Source organism: Pygocentrus nattereri, chromosome 11, assembly GCF_015220715.1.
Source record: "Pygocentrus nattereri isolate fPygNat1 chromosome 11, fPygNat1.pri, whole genome shotgun sequence".
Classification (NCBI taxonomy): domain Eukaryota; kingdom Metazoa; phylum Chordata; class Actinopteri; order Characiformes; family Serrasalmidae; genus Pygocentrus; species Pygocentrus nattereri.
In genome coordinates this window covers 32,278,289-32,302,238 of record NC_051221.1, presented here as the reverse complement: position 1 = coordinate 32,302,238, position 23,950 = coordinate 32,278,289, and the positions used below count along the sequence as shown (strand labels likewise).

The 23,950-nt window shown below is 37.3% G+C and overlaps 1 protein-coding gene across 3 annotated transcripts; it reads left to right on the top strand.

Moving 5' to 3' along the window:
- Nucleotides 1-23: 23 nt before the first annotated feature.
- On the top strand, nt 24-23,950 carry LOC108432664 (mucin-2-like). Of its 3 annotated transcripts, none has more exons than XM_037542949.1 (19): nt 24-1,152; nt 1,288-4,666; nt 7,916-8,066; nt 8,233-8,474; nt 10,594-10,777; nt 11,082-11,286; nt 12,507-12,682; nt 12,760-12,829; nt 12,936-13,057; nt 13,251-13,282; nt 18,465-18,624; nt 19,475-19,579; nt 19,714-19,754; nt 20,080-20,202; nt 20,500-20,598; nt 20,697-20,825; nt 20,965-21,004; nt 22,094-22,211; nt 23,584-23,950. In XM_037542949.1, the coding sequence occupies exons 1-19, from the start codon at nt 146-148 to the stop codon at nt 23,762-23,764; spliced, it is 6,564 nt and encodes a 2,187-aa protein (XP_037398846.1). In that variant the 5' UTR covers nt 24-145; the 3' UTR covers nt 23,765-23,950. The 3 variants fall into 3 exon arrangements, with proteins under 3 accessions (XP_037398846.1, XP_037398847.1, XP_017562145.2); XM_037542950.1 differs by having other exon boundaries at nt 24-3,426; nt 3,562-4,666; XM_017706656.2 differs by having other exon boundaries at nt 24-4,666.

Sequence of the window (23,950 nt, the reverse complement as noted above, 5' to 3'; positions counted from 1 at the left end):
GAAACCTACCACTACTAGGAATATAACGACTACCACTGCTACTTCAAGTACTCCACCTTCTACAACAAAACCTACCACTACTAGGAGTATTACTACTACTACTGTTACTCCAAGTATTCCACCTTCAACAACAAAACCTACTACTATGAGCATTACTACTACAACTACTGCTACTTCAAGTACTCCACCTTCTACAACAAAATCTACGACTACTAGGAATATAACGACGTCAACTGCTATTACAAGTACTCCACCTTCTACAATGAAACCTACCACTACTAAGAGTATTACTCCTACAATTACTGCTACTTCAAGTACTCCACCTTCTACAACAAAATCTACCACTACTAGGAATATAACGACTTCAACTGCTACTACAAGTTCTCCACCTTCTACAACAAAACCCATTACTACTAGAAGCATTACTACTACAACTACTGCTACTACAAGTACTCCACCTTCTACAACAAAATCTGCCACTACTGGGAATATAACTACTACACCTGCTACTACAAGTACTCCACCTTCTACAACAAAATCAACCACTACTAAGAATATTACTACTACAACTGTTACTTCAAGCACTCCACCTTCTACAACAAAATCTACCACTACTAGGAATATAACAACTTCAACTGCTACTACAAGTTCTCCACCTTCTACAACAAAACCCACTACTACTAGGAGCATTACTACTACAACTACTGCTACTGCAAGTACTCCACCTTCTACAACAAAATCTGCCACTACTGGGAATATAACTACTACACCTGCTACTACAAGTACTCCACCTTCTACAACAAAATCAACCACTACTAAGAATATTACTACTACAACTGCTACTACAAGTACTCCACCTTCTACAATGAAACCTACCACGACTCGGAGTATTACTACTACTACTGTTACTCCAAGTATTCCACCTTCGACAACAAAACCTACTACTATGAGCATTACTACTACAACTACTGCTACTTCAAGCACTCCACCTTCTACAACAAAATCTACCACTACTAGGAATATAACGACTTCAACTGCTACTACAAGTTCTCCACCTTCTACAACAAAACCCACTACTACTAGGAGCATTACTACTTTAACTACTGCTATTACAAGTACTCCACCTTCTACAACGAAACCTACCACTACTAGGAGTATTACTACTACAATTACTGCTACTTCAAGTACTCCACCTTCTACAACAAAATCTACCACTACTAGGAATATAACGACTTCAACTGCTATTACAAGTACTCCACCTTCTACAACGAAACCTACCACTACTAGGAGTATTACTACTACAATTACTGCTACTTCAAGTACTCCACCTTCTACAACAAAATCTACCACTACTAGGAATATAACGACTACCACTGCTACTTCAAGTACTCCACCTTCTACAACGAAACCTACCACGACTCGGAGTATTACTACTACTACTATTACTCCAAGTATTCCACCTTCGACAACAAAACCTACTACTATGAGCATTACTACTACAACTACTGCTACTTCAAGCACTCCTCCTTCTACAACAAAATCTACCACTACTAGGAATATAACGACTTCAACTGCTACTACAAGTTCTCCACCTTCTACAACAAAACCCACTACTACTAGGAGCATTACTACTACAACTACTGCTACTACAAGTACTCCACCTTCTACAACGAAACCTACCACGACTCGGAGTATTACTACTACTACTGTTACTCCAAGTATTCCACCTTCGACAACAAAACCTACTACTTTGAGCATTACTACTACAACTACCGCTACTTCAAGCACTCCACCTTCTACAACAAAATCTACGACTACTAGGAATATAACAACGTCAACTGCTATTACAAGTACTCCACCTTCTACAATGAAACCTACCACTACTAAGAGTATTACTACTACAATTACTGCTACTTCAAGTACTCCACCTTCTACAACAAAATCTACCACTACTAGGAATATAACGACTACCACTGCTACTTCAAGTACTCCACCTTCTACAACAAAACCTACCACTACTAGGAGTATTACTACTACTACTGTTACTCCAAGTATTCCACCTTCGACAACAAAACCTACTACTATGAGCATTACTACTACAACTACCGCTACTTCAAGCACTCCACCTTCTACAACAAAATCTACGACTACTAGGAATATAACAACGTCAACTGCTATTACAAGTACTCCACCTTCTACAATGAAACCTACCACTACTAAGAGTATTACTACTACAATTACTGCTACTTCAAGTACTCCACCTTCTACAACAAAATCTACCACTACTAGGAATATAACGATTACCACTGCTACTACAAGTACTCCACCTTCTACAATGAAACCTACCACTACTAGGAGTATTACTACTACTACTGTTACTCCAAGTATTCCATCTTCGACAACAAAACCTACTACTATGAGCATTACTACTACAACTACTGCTACTGCAAGCACTCCACCTTCTACAACAAAATCTACCACTACTAGGAATATAACGACTACCACTGCTACTTCAAGTACTCCACCTTCTACAACAAAACCTACCACTACTAGGAGTATTACTACTACTACTGTTACTCCAAGTATTCCACCTTCAACAACAAAACCTACTACTATGAGCATTACTACTACAACTACTGCTACTTCAAGCACTCCACCTTCTACAACAAAATCTACCACTACTAGGAATATAACGACTTCAACTGCTACTACAAGTTCCCCACCTTCTACAACAAAACCCACTACTACTAGGAGCTTTACTACTTTAACTACTGCTATTACAAGTACTCCACCTTCTACAACGAAACCTACCACTACTAGGAGTATTACTACTACAATTACTGCTACTTCAAGTACTCCACCTTCTACAACAAAATCAACCACTACTAGGAATATAACGACTTCAACTGCTATTACAAGTACTCCACCTTCTACAACGAAACCTACCACTACTAGGAGTATTACTACTACAATTACTGCTACTTCAAGTACTCCACCTTCTACAACAAAATCTACCACTACTAGGAATATAACGACTACCACTGCTACTGCAAGTTCTCCACCTTCTACAACAAAACCCACTACAACTAGGAGCATTACTACTACAACTACTGCTACTTCAAGTACTCCACCTTCTACAACAAAACCTACCACTACTAGGAGTATTACTACTACTACTGTTACTCCAAGTATTCCACCTTCAACAACAAAACCTACTACTATGAGCATTACTACTACAACTACTGCTACTTCAAGCACTCCACCTTCTACAACAAAATCTACCACTACTAGGAATATAACGACTTCAACTGCTACTACAAGTTCTCCACCTTCTACAACAAAACCCACTACTACTAGGAGCATTACTACTTTAACTACTGCTATTACAAGTACTCCACCTTCTACAACGAAACCTACCACTACTAGGAGTATTACTACTACAATTACTGCTACTTCAAGTACTCCACCTTCTACAACAAAATCTACCACTACTAGGAATATAACGACTTCAACTGCTATTACAAGTACTCCACCTTCTACAACGAAACCTACCACTACTAGGAGTATTACTACTACAATTACTGCTACTTCAAGTACTCCACCTTCTACAACAAAATCTACCACTACTAGGAATATAACGACTACCACTGCTACTTCAAGTACTCCACCTTCTACAACAAAATCTACCACTACTAGGAATATAACGACTACCACTGCTACTTCAAGTACTCCACCTTCTACAACAAAACCTACCACTACTAGGAGTATTACTACTACTACTGTTACTCCAAGTATTCCACCTTCAACAACAAAACCTACTACTATGAGCATTACTACTACAACTACTGCTACTTCAAGCACTCCACCTTCTACAACAAAATCTACCACTACTAGGAATATAACGACTTCAACTGCTACTACAAGTACTCCACCTTCTACAACAAAATCAACCACTACTAAGAATATTACTACTACATCTGCTACTACAAGTACTTCACCTTCTACAACAAAATTGACCACTACTCAGAATATTACTACTACAACTGCTACTACAAGTACTCCACCTTCTACAACAAAACCTACCACGTCTAGGAGTATTACTACTACTACTGTTACTCCAAGTATTCCACCTTCGACAACAAAACCTACTACTATGAGCATTACTACTACAACTACTGCTACTTCTAGTACTCCACCTTCTACAACAAAATCTACCACTACTAGGAATATAACGACTACCACTGCTACTACAAGTACTCCACCTTCTACAACAAAACCTACCACTCCAAGGAGTATTATTACTACAATTACTGCTACTTCAAGTATTCCACCTTCTACAACAAAATTGACCACTACTAAGAATATTACTACAACTGCTACTTCAAGTACTCCACCTTCTACAACAAAATTGACCACTACTCAGAATATTACTACAACTACTGCTACTACAAGTACTCCACCTTCAACAACAAAACCTACCACTACTAGGAGTATTACTACTACAATTACTACTACTAGAAGTACTCCTTCCACTCCTACATCATCTATCACTAAAAGCACTACAATTACATCAAGTACCACTACTTCTCCAAGAACAATTACTGCTAGAAGTACTCCAACAACCATGCCTACTCCTGACTGCACATACCTCAGACCACCAAGACAGGTAATTCAGAACTTGAAACTTTATTTACAGTTCAATGCATATTTGGTGTAGAGTGTATATTGCAGTTCTTTATATGAATTGAATATGCTCTGACAAAAGTGGTGAATCGAGATTATTAGAGTTAAGACTCGGTCAAAACTTGAGGGGATAACACTTCAGTGATAATCCAAATTTTTGTTAGCGTCTCTACAAAATCCTAGTATTTTGTCAGATTACATGAATATTTTTTGACCATTATAAACACAGGTATTTCAATCTTCTAAAAGTCAAATATTTATAAAACATCATTAGACATTCTCTGAAGGCCTAGAAGTCTCGTAGGGTTGTCCTGGCCTGTCACAATATAAAACCAATCATATTTTTACAGTTTTAGAAGAATAATTTGATGTATTCACATTTTTTTCCTATTTTCTCAATAATCAAGTAAAATAGAACATTTCAGAGTCTATATACAGTGCTAAGAAAAAACTATTTACCCCTCATGCGATTTCTTCTCTTTTTTTGGTAATTTGTCACATTTAAATGTTTCAGATCATCCAACTGATCCAACTAAATGCTCATTCCATTTAAGCTCTTGCTTAAAAGCTCATCTGAATGGACTTTAAGTCAGAACTTTGACTCAGCCACTCCAAACTTTAGGTCACAAACTATGGACAGACATCAGTTTGTGACCTAAAGAAGCATTAGACACCTCTCTGAACAGCCCCAATTTCACTTGCTAGAATTATCAACATATAGTCGTATGATCATAGATTTTGTATAGCTGCAGTTATAAGCTGCTAAGCTACTGCAGTAGAATTCTACCTGCTAGTAGATACCATATTTGACAGTTTATTAGGTAGATAAATGTTTTTGTTCAGATTTTTGTTGATGATGAAAAATCTGAACGCTAACACATTTCATACAAAACGCAGTCTATATAACCCTAACAAACCACCCAAACAAAACATTTTTCAGTGCAGTGGGTCTTTAAAATTTGGCCTGTGCAGAAATCATGGCATATTATGTATCTTTTGAGTTTAGCAAAGAAATCAAAACCGTGCTCTAAAATGAGCAGAAAAATGCCTTTTTCTGTAGAGGGTGTGTTAGCTTATTTTCACTTAGAAAATCTGTACAGTTGTGTTTTAATTTAGGCATTCTTTTGGGCAGACAGCTTGCAGTATGAGATCCACAGTGTATTCCATGTATCCCAGTTTCCCAATCAGTTGTGGGTTCGCACATTAAAAATATGTAACTTCTCAACAATAGTCAGATGTGGGAGCTAATAATCTGTCACTTTTTGGTGATAGATCTGAAGGTTACATCATTTCAGGTTTTTTTTTGTTTACATATTTTCATTAAAAATATTATAACCCAATTTTCATAATAGTTGGGATGCTGTGCAAAATGTATATATAAAAAATGCAATAATGTGTAAATCATTTAAACTTTGTACTACTTTCAATTAAATATAATGATAACATAAAAAATTAAAGCTGAGAAATTTGACTCTTTTTATAAATAAATGTCCATTTTGAATAATACATTTCAAAACAAGTTGAACAAAGCAAGGGACAACGAAAGCCTGGCAGTGTTGAAAATAAACCACCAGGTAGCACATTGCACAACTAATTAAGTTAATTTGCAACAGGTCAGAAACAGATTGGGTAAGGGTTCAGACTGCATGGGCTAATAGTGCAACAACATAAGAATAACATTAATAAAAACCCCAAAAATAACAATGATGAAATTGGAGATTTCATCACCTACACTTCAAATATAATTCAGATTCCAGATTCAGACAATCTGGTGAAATCTCTGTATACAAGGGACAAGGCCAAAAATAGTATTGGCTGGCCATGTTCTTTGGGCCCTCAGGTGGCACTCCTTAAAAAACAGACAGATTCTGTAGTGGAAATCACTGCATGGGCATCGGGACACTTCCGAAATCCACTGTTTGTGAACATCGTTCATCACTGCATTCACAAATGCAAGTTAAAACTTTCATGCAAAGAAGAAATGATGTATAAACAAGATCCCAGTAACGTCACCTTGACCTCTGGGCCAGAGCTCATGAAAGATAGACTGAGGCGGAGTGGAAAAAGTGTCCTACGGTCTGCCAAAAATTTTTTTATTCTTTGTGGAAGTCCCGGCTGTCCAGGTTGGACCATCCAGCTTGTTATGAGCACACAGTACAAAGGCCAGCATCCATGATGTTTTGGTGGTCCATTAGTGCACCTGGCAAGGGTGACTCGCACATCTGTGAAGGCACCTTTAATGCTGAGTGATATAGACAGGTTTAGAAGCAACATGTGCTGCCATCCAGACAACACAATTTACGAGGAAGGTCTTATTTCAGTGAGACTATGACAAACCACATTCTACACGTATTAGAACAGCGTGGCTCCATAAAGAGTGCTAAACTAACCTGCCAGCAGTCCAGACTTGTCATTCATTGAAAACATTTGGCGTATTATGAAACAAAAATACAACAATGGAGACCCTGAACTGTTGAGAGGCTGAAATCCTATATCAAACAAGAATGAAAAAACATTCCACTTTCAAACCTCTAGCAATCGGTCTCCTCAGTTCCCAAACACTTACAGTGTTGTTAATGGTAAAAGAAGAGGTGTTGCAACACAGTGGTAAACACACCCCTCTCCCAACTTTTCTGAAACATGTTGCTGGCCTCATATTCAAATGGGCATGACACCATGAGGTGCCATGTTGAATATCCAGGGGCCAGTGTGAGTGAATTGAACCCAAGACACCAAATTTAACAGCCCGGCTCCCCATTCACACCTGGAACCTTGTAACTAAAACAAATCACATGACACCAGGGACGGACAATTGGGCACAATTTGGACATGTTCACTGTGAGGTGTACTCACTTGTGTTGCCAGCTATTCAGACATTAATGGCTGTGTGTTGAGTTATTTACAGAGGACAGTAAATCTGTACTGCTACACAAGTTGTACACTGACTACTTTAAGTTATATCAAAGTTTAATTTCTATAGTGTTGTCCCATGAAAAGATATAATAAAATATTTGCAGATATGTGAGTCATGTACTCACTTTTGTGAGATGATGTATATTTATATCAGAAAAACGACAAATATCTTTGTTTTAACATTTCATACATTGTTTATGTATATATGTTGTTTGTATATTTTGATGTGTTGCAATATTTTCAGTTAAATATAGGGTTTATTGACTTGCACATCATTTGACTGTATTTGTTTGTTCTTTATATTTATCCTCCATAACAGAATGAAGAAACCTGGATTGAGAACTGTTCGATTGTTAAGAAGTGTATAAATGGTTCAGTCATCATAGTATATCCCAATATTTCATCTGTTCCTGTGTGTGCAAATAAAATGCCTCCTGTGATATTTGAGAACAGAATTTCTGAATGTGCATGTGAGTCTCTTCACATCTTTCACTAAAACATTAAATGCGTTTTTATATAAGAAAAATATGAAGTGAAAGTAAGTGTGAAAGCAAGTACAATTACTGAATATAGACTGTAAGGGGAAACAAGTAGCACTTTGAATTCATTGTAACTTTTCTTTTTCTAAAACCACAGGTAGATGCATGGGTTGGGGAGATTCACATTACGTGACTTTTGATGGACAGTATTATGACTTCCAAGGAAACTGCACATATGTGTTGGTCCAGGAAATCATCAAGAAGTACAACTTCAGTGTCCACATCAATAACTATTTCTGTGATGCTGTCAATAACTTGGCTTGTCCTAAGAGTTTGACCATATATTATAAATCATTTAAAATCGACTTGACACAGACAAGAAACCCAACTGTGAACAAAGTAAGTTTCTCACTCAAACTGATGATAACCTTTCTGAGAGTTCTTTTCAGTGTTTCTGAAACTGGTCCTCAAGCTCCCCTGATGGGCCACATTTTTGCTTCAGCACTACTTGCAAAACATAGGGAGGAAAACAATTAAGCCTGCCTTGGGGTCCCAGTTTTGAGAAATACTGCTTGATATATTACACTGTACAACAATGGGGACATCAACCTCATTGGTGTAACAAGCCACCTAACAGGCCATCATACCATCTACATCCAGTTCATGAACAACCTTAATCTGACCACAGGACACATATTAGCCAGATATTTTTTGTAAATTGACAGGAGATTAATGGATTTATGTATGTGTCATTTAATAATGATATCAATAATATGGATAAACTATTGATAGAGCACTTTTCAGATAGCAACTCAAAGTGCTTTACAGACAGACAGAAATGAAAATGATAAGTATATAAAATAAATACAGACTATAACAATTTGAAAGATAAATACAAAAGCATAGTAGAATGTAAATTTTAAAAAGCTAAATTAAAAATTTACATTTTGAAATGTTTCTTAAAAGTGTGCTAAGCTTGATTGTCTAATGAAAAGGTGAAATTAAGTTCCACAGTTTAGGAAAACCAGAAAGAACCTTCCACACTTTTTGTAATTTTGCAGGGTATTTGCAGAAGGCCAGTATCTGCAATTTTAAGATCACATCTTGATCTTGTAAACAGGGAGATGTTCTGTGAGGTATGCAGGTGCTAGGCCATTTATAGCTTTAAAAACAAGTAAAAGAACTTCAAAAGATACAGGCAGCCAGTACAGTCCTTTCAAAATGGGGATAATGCACACTATCTTTCTTGTAGGCCAAATTTTAGCAATGATATTCAAATTACAATGCAATTTTAGTGATTGCATTTACATGTGGGAAAAACAAAGATTAGACTCTAAAATTACACCCAGGTTTCTTCCTTCAGATTTGGCATACAAAGCAGATTTTTTTAATTTACTTTTTCATTTACTTTTATTTACAGATTTTTTAGAGAGAATGGAAATGTAATGCATTTCATAAGCATAGCTATGGAAATTGATCTCATGTTTCCTGATGATATGACCTAGACACAGCGGGTATAAAAAGAAAAGCAAAGGTCCTAACACTGAACCCTGTGTCACTACAAATTTTGTTATGTTTACTATGCAAATGTCTTCAGCCATGAGGCAGTCATGAAAACCATTTAGAACTATTATACTCAGCACTGCATGTGTTTGTTTATTTTACATGTACTAGTATTATATAACATTAGAATAAATACAAATCAACATAAATACAGTAATAAGTACCCTGAATTTCTTTTTTAAAGGTTATTTATATCTTATCAAACATGCACTCTTTTGTATGGTTTTGTTACATTTCATTCGCAGCACACCTGATTAATTTAATGAAGGATTTATAAGCTGAAACAAGTATTGGATGGTAACTTTAAATACTAATCTTCCTCTAAGAAAGGTTTGGAATAAAACACATACATTAAGTCACAATTTATTGTATATACAATACAATACAATACAATATGTTTTATATATATATATATATATATATATATATATATATATATATATATAACAAGGCATCAGAACTGCATTAACTTCACACTCAAATGGTAACTGACTGTAAGGAACACTAAGTAGAACTATTTTTAAAAAAAGGAAATACAGAACCTTAATTTTGTTTGTGTTCATCCTGCAGTTATATAAATGGACTTCCAGGAGTCATGGTCGAAACAGGCAGATAGGATTATCACTGGAAAATGTAATAGGCAGAAATATGAAAACTAGGAATGTGCAACGAATGAGAAATAGGAGGCTAAAAATGCTGGTAGAAAATGACAAGATTTTGCCAAGTAACTGACACAATCAAAGAATAACTGGAGCTTTTTATATAACACAAAAAAGTGACAAAATTGTGAATAGAGGGCTTTGCATGACAGTGATGACACATTTCTGAATTAGCTTGTATGTATTTGCAAATTTGAGAAATATTCGTTAGTCATTATAGTCTTGAATCAAATAATCTTTTGTTGCAGTATGTTAGAACATAAAACCATGTAACCTGAAATTCTTTTTTGTACCAGGTATTTGTCAATGGTGCACAGACAATCCCAGCTTACTCTAATTCAGACTTTCGAATAAGCACGACTGAGATTCAGATGACTGTGGACATCCCTGCTATAAAAGCTCAGATTGACTTTGCAGGCCTGAATTTTGAAATCAACCTGCCATTTTCTTTATTCTCCAACAACACTGAGGGACAATGTGGTAAGTATAGCTACAGATCTGCAACATGCTATGTACAGTAAAAGTTTTTCACATAATTTATAGCAAGTATACTGGATTATGTGATATAACTAATCATGGTACTTTATGTGATATGGTGTGACACTTTATTATGGGACTGGGTGGGATCCGATGTGACACTTTATTATTAATCTACAGCTATTTGTACTTTTTGTCATTTGTCATTTAATTTTCTGTACTATCTTCCTGTTAAATATTGTCATGCATATAAATGTAAAGATGTCAAATGACATTTTTAACTGTTTTAATTGAATTGTCTTGAAAGGTGTTTGTGACAACATCACGGAAAATGACTGTAGACTACGTAGTGGTAAAACTCAGGCGTGTAAAACAACAGCACAGAATTGGAATGTGACCAACAACTACACACAACCCTGTCTTCCACCCACAACCACAACCCCCTCAACCACAACCCCCTCAACCACAACTGGAAAATGTGACCCTGATATCTGCAAAGTCATCTTCAGCAAGTAAGATATTCAGCTGTATATGATGTACATTTAGAGATCAAGATTGTGAAAGGTCCAAATAAATATATTTACTGCCATCAAAGAAATCTGAAGAACAAGCCTCCTAACATGCATCAGTTCACATCTTTTGACATTTTGTTATGTTTTTTTTTTTTTTTAAAAGCAGGCAGAGCTAAGATCTCCTGTATTTTTCTTGTGAATCATGCATTTATACTGGTTTTGCGCTATGCTTGATTTTACAGCAGCAAACTGTGGAAGTAAATTCATTTGTTTTTGTTTATTCCTACCTGAAGATATAATTTGACTATATAGATCACACTTTTGCTACCATGCTGAAGTAAACTAACGTTATTGTTAACATAGAAGACCAGTGTGGAACAACAATAATGAACCAAAAGAAAGGGCCGTATGGAAAGTTGGTTGCATTTTCACATGTTTGATTTTTTTTTTCAGGACATTGAAAAGATGAGTGCAAAATGTTAACATATTTAAATGTTCATGATTGCTAACTAAAAATCAGCTACTACTTGTTTGTTTTGGTGTGAAATGAATGCCATTAAAACTCATAGGACATGTTGATTTGTGTGGACTGCCGAAACAAATTAGCAAACAACAATTATCAAAATCTGAGCATGACACTCCAGTATGAAGCATTAGGAGCCAGTGTAGACCTTTTAGCAGACAGAACAAATTATGTTCTATTATAAATTCCATCAAGTGACCCTTATTTATTAATAATTATTGATGACGGGTTTCAAGATTGACCTTTTGACTGTGACAAAGACACAGATAATTAAATTACCTATTATTTAACATCTGCTTCATAAAACAGTGTTCCTTTTGTGTTACATTACAGCTGTTTTCCTCTTTACTTATTTATAAATATTAGTGACTTATAAAGACAAGCGATCCAAAACTAATGGAAAGTAATCAGATTATGTTACTTTAATATGGTGATCCTTTTTGACCCCTTAAAATCTCAAGCCTATTACATACTAAGGCTTATTACTAAGTAACTAAAGGAACTTCGGTGCAAACTGGCTAAGCTGAATTTAGGTTATAAAAGTATTTAATAAAACTTTGGCCCTGCCAGTGGGCCCTGGTCATTTAAGGGGCTAACCCTGAATACAATATGTCTATAGAATATTTATAATTAAATTGGTTAACAGTCAAACTAGATTTGTTTTATTTCTGTATCTCATTTTTTTTTCCTCTTCTAGTGTGTTTGATCAATGCCGCCGATTCTATCCTTCTGATGACTTCTATAAAGCATGTAAATATGACGTGTGCAACATGCACGATGCCACTGGTTGTCACAGCCTGGAGAGCTATGCTACCTTGTGCGCTAAGATGTCTGTATGTGTGGACTGGAGGAATTTCACTAATGGACTTTGTGGTAAGGAGCAGTAAATACAATTGTCATTAAATACTGGCTTGCAAAATATAGATGATTATGTTCATTTCTTTTTATAGAATACAAGTGTTCCAGTCCTAAAGTCTACCAGGCATGTGGGCCCGTTGTGGAAGAAACCTGCAATTCAAAGTAATAGAGCAGTTATAATAATCAGTTAATCACTACAGTATTATTTGAATGCTTCATATTTTGATGTTGATGGTTCATCATACTCTCTTTTTTGCCATTAATCCAGGTACAATGACAAGTTTATAGATTGTAAGTCTCCAACGTGTCAAGGATTCAAGGAAGGATGCTTCTGTCCTAACGGCACCACTCTGTTTAACACTGTTACAGGCCTTTGTACACCCACCTGTGGTAAGTTAACACTGTGACTCATAATTGATCCATAATATAAGAGGTCCATAAGCTGTAATACAAAATCAGCTTGTTCTCTTTTATGTTTCTAGACTGATTTCTGAACATAAAATCTTCATCCTGGGCTTTTTCAAACTTCTCTAGTACAGCTATCTATAGATGTTCCTATAAATGTATTTCTTCTGTGTCTTAGGTTGTGTAGGTCCTGATGGACTGCCTAGGAAGGTGAGTTAACTACACAGTTTGGGTTTTTCTTTTGTGAAGCTCAGTACGGTGGCTGAGAAGATCCAATAAACTGCACATATAAAACAGCTGCAAACGCAGAAAACACTTCCACCAAAATGATAAGTAATGCAGTTTACAAATGCTCTGTAAATGTGCTGCAAATTCATATATGCTCTGCAATCTCAGAAGACTCTTGTCAAAAGTTCACCAGTTCACCAAAACACTGCAAATACAGAAAACACATGCAACTTCAGAAACACTGCAGAGTCAGTCACAAAACTCAAGGATGGAGCCATTCAGACATTTAAAATCTATGCAGCACAAACATTCACTAGTAAAAGTAAGGTAACTTTTATATGAGCAGATAACTAACACCATTGTATCATGATGGGAATTAGCTGTACTGTAATGTTCAAATACCAGTACCAGATGGGACTGATAACTACTTTAGTACAACTGAAACACATCATATATCTAACTAGCCATCCAAGTGAAGCATGAACCGAATGCAAATCTCTGTGGTCTTATTAACTCATCAACGTCTGTCAGCAATTTTCATCATAGATATTTCATCCTCTTTGAGAGTCTTCCAGAAACATTTCCTTAGTGCTGTGGCTCACTTATGTTGTGTCTTTGCAGCATTTCCTGTGTTGCGTGTGTTTTCTGTATTTACGGCATGTTTGTGAAATGAACTTCAGGTGTAGACATTTTGAGTTTTTTCTGAATTGCATCGCATTAATGAGTTTGCAGTGTGTTTTTCATTGTACTCTGAGTCAAAGAGTCTTGTGGGCCACCATAGCCATAATCACCTGAAAACAGTGACCACATAGCTTCTTCAGTTAAAGGGGAATTTCACCAATATTTCAGCTTTTAGACATAGCTCTTCAAGGTGGTTTGGTGAGAAATGCTCCATTCTCAAGAAACTTAGTCAGAATAGTTTACAGTGAAAATGATAGGAACCAGACCTTTACTACCTACACTACCTTATGATTGACACATTGTTTTATGATAGGTATGAGATAAAGGTTTTGCCTAAAATTTATTATTGTGAAAATCTTCATGGCAGGGAGGTACATGTGGGATACTTTAAGTTAAAATAGAATAGAATAGAATAGAATTCAACTTTATTGTCATTGGGTATGTCACAGGTACAAAGCAACGAAATGCAGTTTGCATCCATCCAGAAGTGCTTAGCAGCAATATAAATATATATATATCTTACAATGTACAGTAATTATAGTATATACAGGTTAAAAAAAAAATATGAGGGGGTATGAACATGAAGGAGGTTATACAGGTTATAAACAAGAATGTACAGGTTATAAATATGAGGGGTATAAGTACTATGAACAGGTTATAAATATGAGGGGGTATAAAGTACTATGAACAGGTTATAAATATGAAGGGGGATAAGTATGTACTTATGAACAGGTAGAGTATTTACACAGTATATACAATAATGGGCAGTATATACAGCAGATGTAAGTGCCGGTAAGTGGTGTTGAGTGGTGTGTAAGTCTGTGTGTACAGTCCATTGTTATTTAGATGTCAGGAGGCAGAGTTCAGGAGTGTGACAGCTGTTGGGAAGAAGCTATTCCGGTACCTGGTGGTCTTAGTCCGGAGGCTCCTGTAGCGCCTCCCAGAGGGCAGGGGGGTGAAGAGTCTGTGTGCTGGGTGACTGGGATCTTTGATGATTTTCCCAGCCCTCTTCAGACACCGCTTCCTGTAGATGTCCTCTATGGCAGGAAGTGGTGCACCAATGATGCGCTGGGCAGTTTTCACCACTCTTTGCAGCGCCTTCCGGTCTGAGGCAGAGCAGCACCCGTACCATACTGTGATGCAGTTGGTCAGGATGCTCTCAATGGTGCAGCGATAGAAGTTCACCAGGATGTCTGAGGACAGGTGATTCATCCTCAGCCTCCTCAGAAAGAAGAGGTGCTGGTGAGCCTTCTTTACCAGCTTGGAGCAGCTGGTCGTCCAGGTGAGATCCTTGGAGATGTGGACACCAAGGAACTTGAAGCTGTTCACACGCTCCACTGCCGTCCCCTTGATGTGGATGGGTGGATGTGGGTCAGCATTCCTTCTGAAGTCCACAATGAGCTCCTTAGTTTTCTCAGCGTTGAGCAGAAGGTTGTTAGTGTCGCACCACTCAGTCAGACGATCCACCTCCTCCCTATAGGCTGTCTCATCGTTGTTTTTGATGAGGCCAAGCACCGTGATGTCATCCGCAAACTTAATGATGGTATTGGAACCATCGACAGGCTTGCAGTCATGGGTGAAGAGGGAGTAGAGGAAGGGACTCATCACACAGCCTTGTGGTACACCGGTGTTTATGGTGATGGTGGATGAGCAGTGGTTGTCCCACCGGACATGTTGGGGTCGGTTGGTCAGGAAGTCCAGTAACCAGTTGCACATGAGGGAACTAATACCCAAGTCTGTGAGTTTTGTGATGAGTTTTGAGGGGATGACTGTGTTGAATGCTGAACTGAAGTCTACGAACAGCATCCTGATGGAGGTATTTTTATTGTCCAGGTGTGAGAGGACAGAGTGCAATGCTATGGAGACTGCATCTTCTGTGCTCCTGTTCTGGCGGTATGCAAATTGGTGGGCGTCCAGGGAGGGGGGGAGACAGGATTTGAGCTGTGCTAGGACCAACCGCTCAAAGCACTTTGTGATGATGGGGGTGAGGGCTACCGGGCGGTAGTCATTCAGTCGTGATGGTTTGGAGTTTTTGGGTATCGGAACGATGGAGGTGGTTTTGAAGCAGCTTGGTACCACAGCACGGGCCAAGGACAGGTTGAATATGTCCGTCAGCACTCCTGCCAGCTCACCAGAACATGTTCTGAGAACACGTCCAGAGATGCCATCAGGACCCGCAGCCTTGTGGGCTTTAATCCTGCCCAGCACCACTCCTACGTCGGTGGGAGAAAGAGTCAGTGGTTGGTGGTCTGCAGACACATCTGCCTTGGTTGCAGTTGTTGGGTTCCCTTCCTCAAAACGAGCATAGAAATTGTTGAGCTCGTTGAGGAAGGAAACATCAGAGGAGGTGGGGGAGGGGTTGGTGGTCTTGTAATCTGTCATAATCTGGAGTCCTTGCCACATACGCCGGGGATCGGAGTTGGAGAAGTGTTCTTCTACCTTCCCTTTGTAGTGGTGTTTGGCCTTTTTGATGCCCTTCTTCAGCTCAGGCCTGGCTGCACTGTAGGCCTGTGCATCTCCCGACCTGAAGGCGATGTTGCGGGCCTTCAGCAGGAGACGAACATCCCGGTTCATCCAAGGCTTTTGGTTGGGGTACATGGTGATCTGTTTCTGGGTGGTGACACTGTCTATAGTGGTGGAGATGTGGTCCAGTACAGATGAGGCGTACTGAAACACCACATAAACACTAGTGAATACACACACTAGGGGGCAGTGAGCACACTTGCCTTGAGCGGTGGGCAGCCCTATCCACGGCGCCCGGGGAGGAATTGGGGGTTAGGTGTCTTGCTCAAGGACACCTCAGTCATGGACTGTCGGCACTGAACTGACAACCTTCCGGTCACAGGGCCAGTTCCCTAACCTCCAGCCCACGACTGCTACTAGGCTAATGTTGAGGTTTAGCACAGCCTGTTCAATTCTATTGAACAATCTGCTTGATGTCATGGGCTTACTGGGTTAAAACAATACTAACAATACAAAGGAGAAGTTATAAAAAGTCTTAAACTGCGTACATGTGATTTAAACCAGTAGATTATTCAGGGTAAAGGCATTACAGATCCTCAAAATATTAGGTGGTATTACATGTGCAAATGTAACTGTAATGGTTACTGTTGTGTATATATATATATATATATATATATATATATATATATATATATATATATATATATATATAGACGGGGAACATGAATGTCTATAATTAAACACATATATCATTTTTTTTTTTTTGCATATACTCTGTTCAGAACATGCATTTAACCACTTAAAGTCCAGATTTAACCAAATGCAGCATCTCTTATTCACTCACCAGAGAGACTGTGACACAGCCTGTGCATTTCTACAGTGTGGATGGTGAACATGTGAGGGACGTTTGACTCACTCCCTAAAATAAATGTGCATACATTTTTAAAACAAGAACATTTTTATTGACAAAAGGAATAAAAAAATGTTTTATTGGTAATTTTGTTTAGCTTATGGCAGGAATAAAGCCTAGAGTATGTATCAGGACTATTACAGGTTCCCCCTCCCCACTAGGGGCAGTAACAGCCTTCCTTTTGGTTAGATGTAATATGCAATGTCATATCCATCAATACATAATGTTCTCTTTATGTTTCACCTTCACCTCCTGCCATGTGTATTTTACACATGCTGTTTACACATGATGTTTCCATCATTTCACAGGAGCAATGACTAAATATTAGTTTAATATTAAATATTGGCACTTTATTTAGTCTAAATTAATTTATTTCTCCAGTTCAGTCCTGGCTGCTTAAATATCGCGGGTATGTGTGGGAGCCTCGATTACTAAATCGCAGTGTTTCTAAACTCCCATTGTTTGATGCTCCTCCCCCCAACACCTGGGTATATATGAGTCAGACAGTAATCAGATTTATGCTTTGCACCTGGCAAACAACTTCATGCTGAAGCTTTTTTTAAATATTGAGATTGAGGCCTGAAAATATGAACATGCGTCCTCTAAAAGATGAAGAATATTTAAATCCTTCACTTCATCAGACACATAATTGGTTTTAGCTTCATTCCTAAAGGGTTTTGTTGCCGTCTTGCAGGTGATGCGTTAAACACTGCTTTCTTATTTGTGGTCTGTATTCGAACATGCGCAGACTGAGAAAGAATTAAAAAGAATTAAAAAGAAATCAGAGTGAAAGCATACATGCACCGAGAAATCTGATTTCTGAGCTAAAGTCCAGCTATCTTTCTTGGATTTCTTAGTGGAATTTTTAGACCATACTGCTTTTCTAAGAAATTGGACTATGCTTTACACTGGATTATTTTATTTCTTTTTTTTGTTTAAGGTAAACAATAAAGGGAATAATCTGTGCCCAGGTTCAGTGTTTCCCTGCATGAACAATATGTCAAATTCATTTCACGTTACATACATTTTCCTTAAATTCACACACTGTAAATTAGAAACACAGTCATTTAACAGAGCGTTTTATATTCTCTTAACGTGTTTCTCCTGCAGCCGGGAGACAAATGGAACATGAACTGTGCAGACTGTGAATGCAGTGCAGAGACCATGGGTCCATTGTGTAAACCTGTCCAGTGTCCAGCTGTAGGACCATGTAACAAAGTTGGCTATGTGATCAAGAGAGTGACCAGCGACCACTGCTGTGAAACATGTGGTGGGTGATTAGCTATTTTTTTATTAAAAAAAGTGAAAACTAGTTTTGATGTTAAATAAAATAAACTGATAATACTACGGATACAGTATATACCATAATACACATTGTGATTGCCCTGAATGTTAAAGTACGTGTACTTTTCCCATTGTCATTATTAGCCACATCACCAGCATCAAGCTATGCGCCTGCTATCATAATAAAGAGAAAGTCATCAAAACAGGAAAAAATCAAAACAGGAAAAAATGATTCCCTTTTTTTACATAATATCTTTGGATGTTAGTCTTTATCAAAAAGAATTCATATAATTTCACCATACTTTGTTTTTATGTTTGGGTAGTTAGTAACTAGTATTTTCTCATAAGTTCTACATCAAAATGATGAGTGTCAATTGTTTACAGTTCACATTTATATTTAACAAAATGCAGAATTCATAAATACACATATCTTTTTAAGTGTATACATTTACCTATTTGTTGTTTCCAAGTTCAAACATACATATTTGGAAATAAGTTGTAAATGCAGTCCCATTTTGGTTGCATAGCCTCAAATAGATGATTTATAGTTGTTCAAATTATTCAACCATCATCAACATTACATATAAACTCAGAAGTGTAAGTGATTACAGTATTACGATCAGGGTTAAAGTTTTTTAGTTGGGGTTTCTGATAGAAAATTAAGCTGAATTGAATATATAATAATAGATTAATGGATAACTGATAATTCGTTGAATGTAAGTTAAATGCAAGTTAAGCATCTACAGGCTGCTGTCCAAATGAAGTGTTACTTATACTAATAAAGCTGATTATGCATGCTCTCTCGCTCTCTCTCTCTCTCTCTCTCTCTCTCTCAGAGTGTGATCCTACTCTCTGCCCCAGTGCCCCAGTAAAATGTGAAACTGGATTGGAGTTGGTACAGAACAAGACTGTGGGTGACTGCTGCTCTACTTTCTCTTGCAGTAAGTCTCAGTTTCACAAGTTCTGCTTCATATCACCTACAGCTTTAGTTACTGAGCACTTAAGTAATCTCATCTTTTAAAAAACATTTGTTAAAGTATATTTGCAATTATTTTCAACTTGTTTGTTTGATTAGGACCCAAGCCTGTCTGTGTATTCAATGGCACAGAATATTGGGTAAGATTTATCTTTGTCAGTTGTTCTCACTTTGCACACTAACATAGTGACATTTGTGCATCCGAATCATAAGATAAGCTTCTTGGGTAATGTAGTCCTCTGTGTCCGCTCTTGGATTGTACGAACTGTGTGGTTAGGGTCATCATGTTTCCTTCATGGATTCAGTAACATATGGATTGGATTCCTCATTTACATATGATGATGTGCAGTTAAGCAAAATTATGTGGTTTGCAGAGAGTCTTAATCTCTCCAGACTGGAGGCGCAGTCATGCAGTAAAGACACCTACAAAACTCTATCACTGACAGTTGACTGTGTCATTTATAGCCTGGAGTTAAAATCCCAGTAGACATCTGTGAGGACTGCAGCTGTGGTTCCACCGTGGACCCCAAGACTGGATTACTAACTCCACACTGCTCTCCTGTGATCTGCAATACGACCTGCTCTCAGGTAATGGGCTTAATCTATGAGTTCAGATTCACCAGAACATTTAGTTTACTGTATCTGTTTTGTAAGTGAAATTTTACCTGAGGCAATAGAAATTACTGAATAATAGCCAGGTTTATGCTCAGAATCAGGCCAGTATTATGCAGCCAAATGAGGCAAAATAGCATCTATTATTTTGTCTTAGATTCAGCTGGCATGAAATTCAAATATTTATATATCATTCCCTAAGCATCTTCTGGTATGCAATAAATAATTGTACTAAATTTATTGTATTAAAATTGTTGCATGTTTTTTATGTAGGGCTTTATCTATGAACGTGACCCAGAGAAATGCTGTGGACAATGTAAACAACAACGTTGTGTTTATACAGATCCAAACAGCACAGTATACACGATTGAGGTACGGTCAACAGAATGAGATTTTACATTAAATTCAAAAAGTTTTCTTGTTATTGCGGCATCATCATTCCTGTCTTTCTGTGTCTAATACTGTTTCAGGTTGGAAAGACCTTTAGCCCTCCAAATGAAAAGTGTGTGAAATATAATTGCATTAAAGTCAGTAACGCATTTGAGTTGGTGGTGACAATCTCTTCCTGCCCAGCATTTAACCCAGAAAACTGCATAAATGTGAGTTTTATCCACTTAATTAGTTATATGAAAGCCAATTTCTCATGGGTAATCTGCATTAGGTTTTCCAGAACTGTAAGGAATGTAATAATAATGCATAGTAATCAATAATTACAATGTTTTACACTGTTTTTTCAAGGGCACCGTGACAACCACACCAGATGGATGCTGCAAAACTTGTAAGATGATAAACTTTCTTTGTCTCCATTTCTCAATCACTGATTACTAACCAGGTATTTAAATGGTAATGGTAATAAGAAATATCCATATCCAACTCTCCATAGTATATATGGTCCTAACCCTAATTCTGAATGTTATTGACAACACAGTACATTTTCCAGACCACACTTTGAAGCTATTTCAGATAGCTTTTATCCATAGTTTAGAAAGAGAATAATTCATAATCAAATATTAGAACAGAATGTGTACAATTTTATATCATTAATGTTTGTGTGTATTTGAATATGCAGTTGTATGTGTATTTTCAAACCCCTGGTCAAAGGACATGTTTTGTTTTCTGAGGGAAAAAAAAGTTCATATTGTCTACAGATAAACGTTTACCTGCAAAATATAGTCCACGTTATAAATGCATTAATGTTTGAGCTTAACAGCTTAAAATATACAATGTGCCATAACTTTTGCACAGGCCACCTATTTGTTCAGATGTTTAGTTTTCCCAAAATGTGAAGTTCACCATATAAACAGTAACTGTAATTGTGCATTAAAATGTACATACGTTTGTTCTCTGTCAAAGATATATTAAAGTTTATGCTCTTAGAACAGAAGTGTCAAATTCAAGCACTAAAAGGGTCATTTAAGAAATGTGGGCCAGAGAATGCCCAAGTGTTTAGTCATATTAAAATGATGCTTTGCTATAACCCAAAATGGCCATTGTTTATTTAAAACATCCCAAAATGTCAACAGCAAAATGTGCACACTTGTTGTAAATCTTGAAAGAGTGAAGCAAAATGAAAAAAGAATAAAAACTAGATCTAGACATCTAGCATATTTTCTTTGTTGTAGTTTGTTGTAGTAAAGCAGTAAGGCACTTGAGGCCTTGCAATAATATGATTTTTCAGAGATGCACACAACACCTAACAACATGCCTTAACTCTAATCTCATGGCTTCTTGTGACTTATCACTTTATTAAACTACTTTGGAAGCATTAAGTATGTGTGAAAGTGTCTTGCTTTTCTTATGTTGTATTATTTTATGCTGGCATCTTAAAGAACTTTTGATTATAATACACCCGCATTTCTGCTCTCAGGTGAGATTCAGAACTGCCGTATTCAGAACAACAACACCTACCTGATGGTCAATAACTGTATATCTGTACGGTCTGTGGAGATAAACTTCTGCTCCGGCTCCTGTGACACCAGCTCAATGTGAGTGCATTCATTCAATGGTGGTGTTTGGACAAATTGTGCTACCTACAGAAATGTCCTACATACTTAAAAATGACAGTTCTTTAACAGTTCTATAGTAAAGAAAATGCTTCTATATAGAATGAACAGTCAAAGAACCCTTTCCCTGTTTAATTGGTTCTATGCATCGTGAAAGGTTCCTTCAGATTGATTAAGTCTGTGCTGTAGATGGTTCTGTATGAAAAATGGCCTTTTTCAAAAGGGTTCTATATAGCACCAAAAATGTCTCTTCTATTGTTACAAGCTTGACATTGAAGCAGTTGAAGAACCCTTTTCTCCATCAGTCTGAAGAATGTCAGGTTTGTTACAATAAAGAGAACTCTTAAGCAGTAGAACACGAGAGGGATTGTGTTATTGTGAAATAACATCAGAGCTGTGATTTGGTCTCAGGCACAAGCCGAAGGCACAGTTAAATAAATAATGTAAGAAAGTAATAAATTGGGCCGTGAGTGTGGCATTTAATATGTTTTAATGTTAGCGATTCCTTGTACCACATTATAGTTCCTTAACAAGCAGCTTGTTGCTATGTCAGAGTAACTCACTGCACAGACTGCTGTAAGCCTTGCATTTTGAAGTACAGACTGAGCCATAAAACTGCCGCAATATCAAGTTTAGCTCAGTGTTGTCTTTTTTTTTTTTTGCTAGATTAGTATCAATGTTGTTTTGTTCCAGCCAGTCTGTAAAGCATCTTACAGCCCATTGTGTTTGGCAAATGGTATTGGGTTCATTTCTGGCTAATTCCAGGTTGTTTAGCTGTTCTACTGTCACAGCTGCCAACTGGTAATTGTGGTAATTACAGTTTTGCAATTTAGTGCAGTCTCATCTTCAGAGTCTGACCAAATCGGCTGTAGGTCAAACGTGATTAAAAGTATCAATTTTTTGTTTGTGAGCAAAGTAAAAAGTAAAAACGTTCAAATGGTTTGACCGTCCTACAGTTGTCAAAGTTGTTTAGTAATGGCGTCTCAGCAAAGTGATATAGTGTTTGTTGAAAGAGATCCCTTCTCAACCAATCAACTCATGTGGCCGGAACTAACTGTTGTACCATTTTTGGTATATAAGACAAAACGTATCAGCTTCAGAGCGTTTTTGATTATCATTACTTTTGATGATATGACAGAGGCGGTTTTCAAAAACTCAATTCATTTTTCTCACAAAGAAACTCCTTTTCGACTGAAAGTTCCTTAACTGGGCATAAGAGCATGGCATCAACTACAGAATGGTCTATTGCAGCGAATGATGTTGAATTTTACTCAGACACACACACACACACGCACACACACAAACACATACACACACACAATCATATGATGTGTGCGTTTCTTTCTCTGTGCAGATACTCGATGGCAGCTAACAGAATGATGCACCAGTGCTCCTGCTGTCAGGAGCTGCGTACCAGGAGCATGCAGGTGGATTTGACCTGTCCTGACCAGCGCCAGATCACTTACAACTACACTTATGTTGAAGAGTGTGGCTGCCAAGTGACAGAGTGCAAAGACAAAAAAAGCAGTAAATAAAATTTTCAGTTTTCATTTCATTTTCAGAGCTAATTTCTATAAACATCCCACCAACTGTGATTACATCTGTTAATGAAACTTTGTTTAGCTTTATCCAAGCAGCACATCAAATGTGATTAATTTATTTCTTTTATTCTGAGGGAACAGTTTTTGCTTACTGTGTTAATCATGATTTATCATGCCATA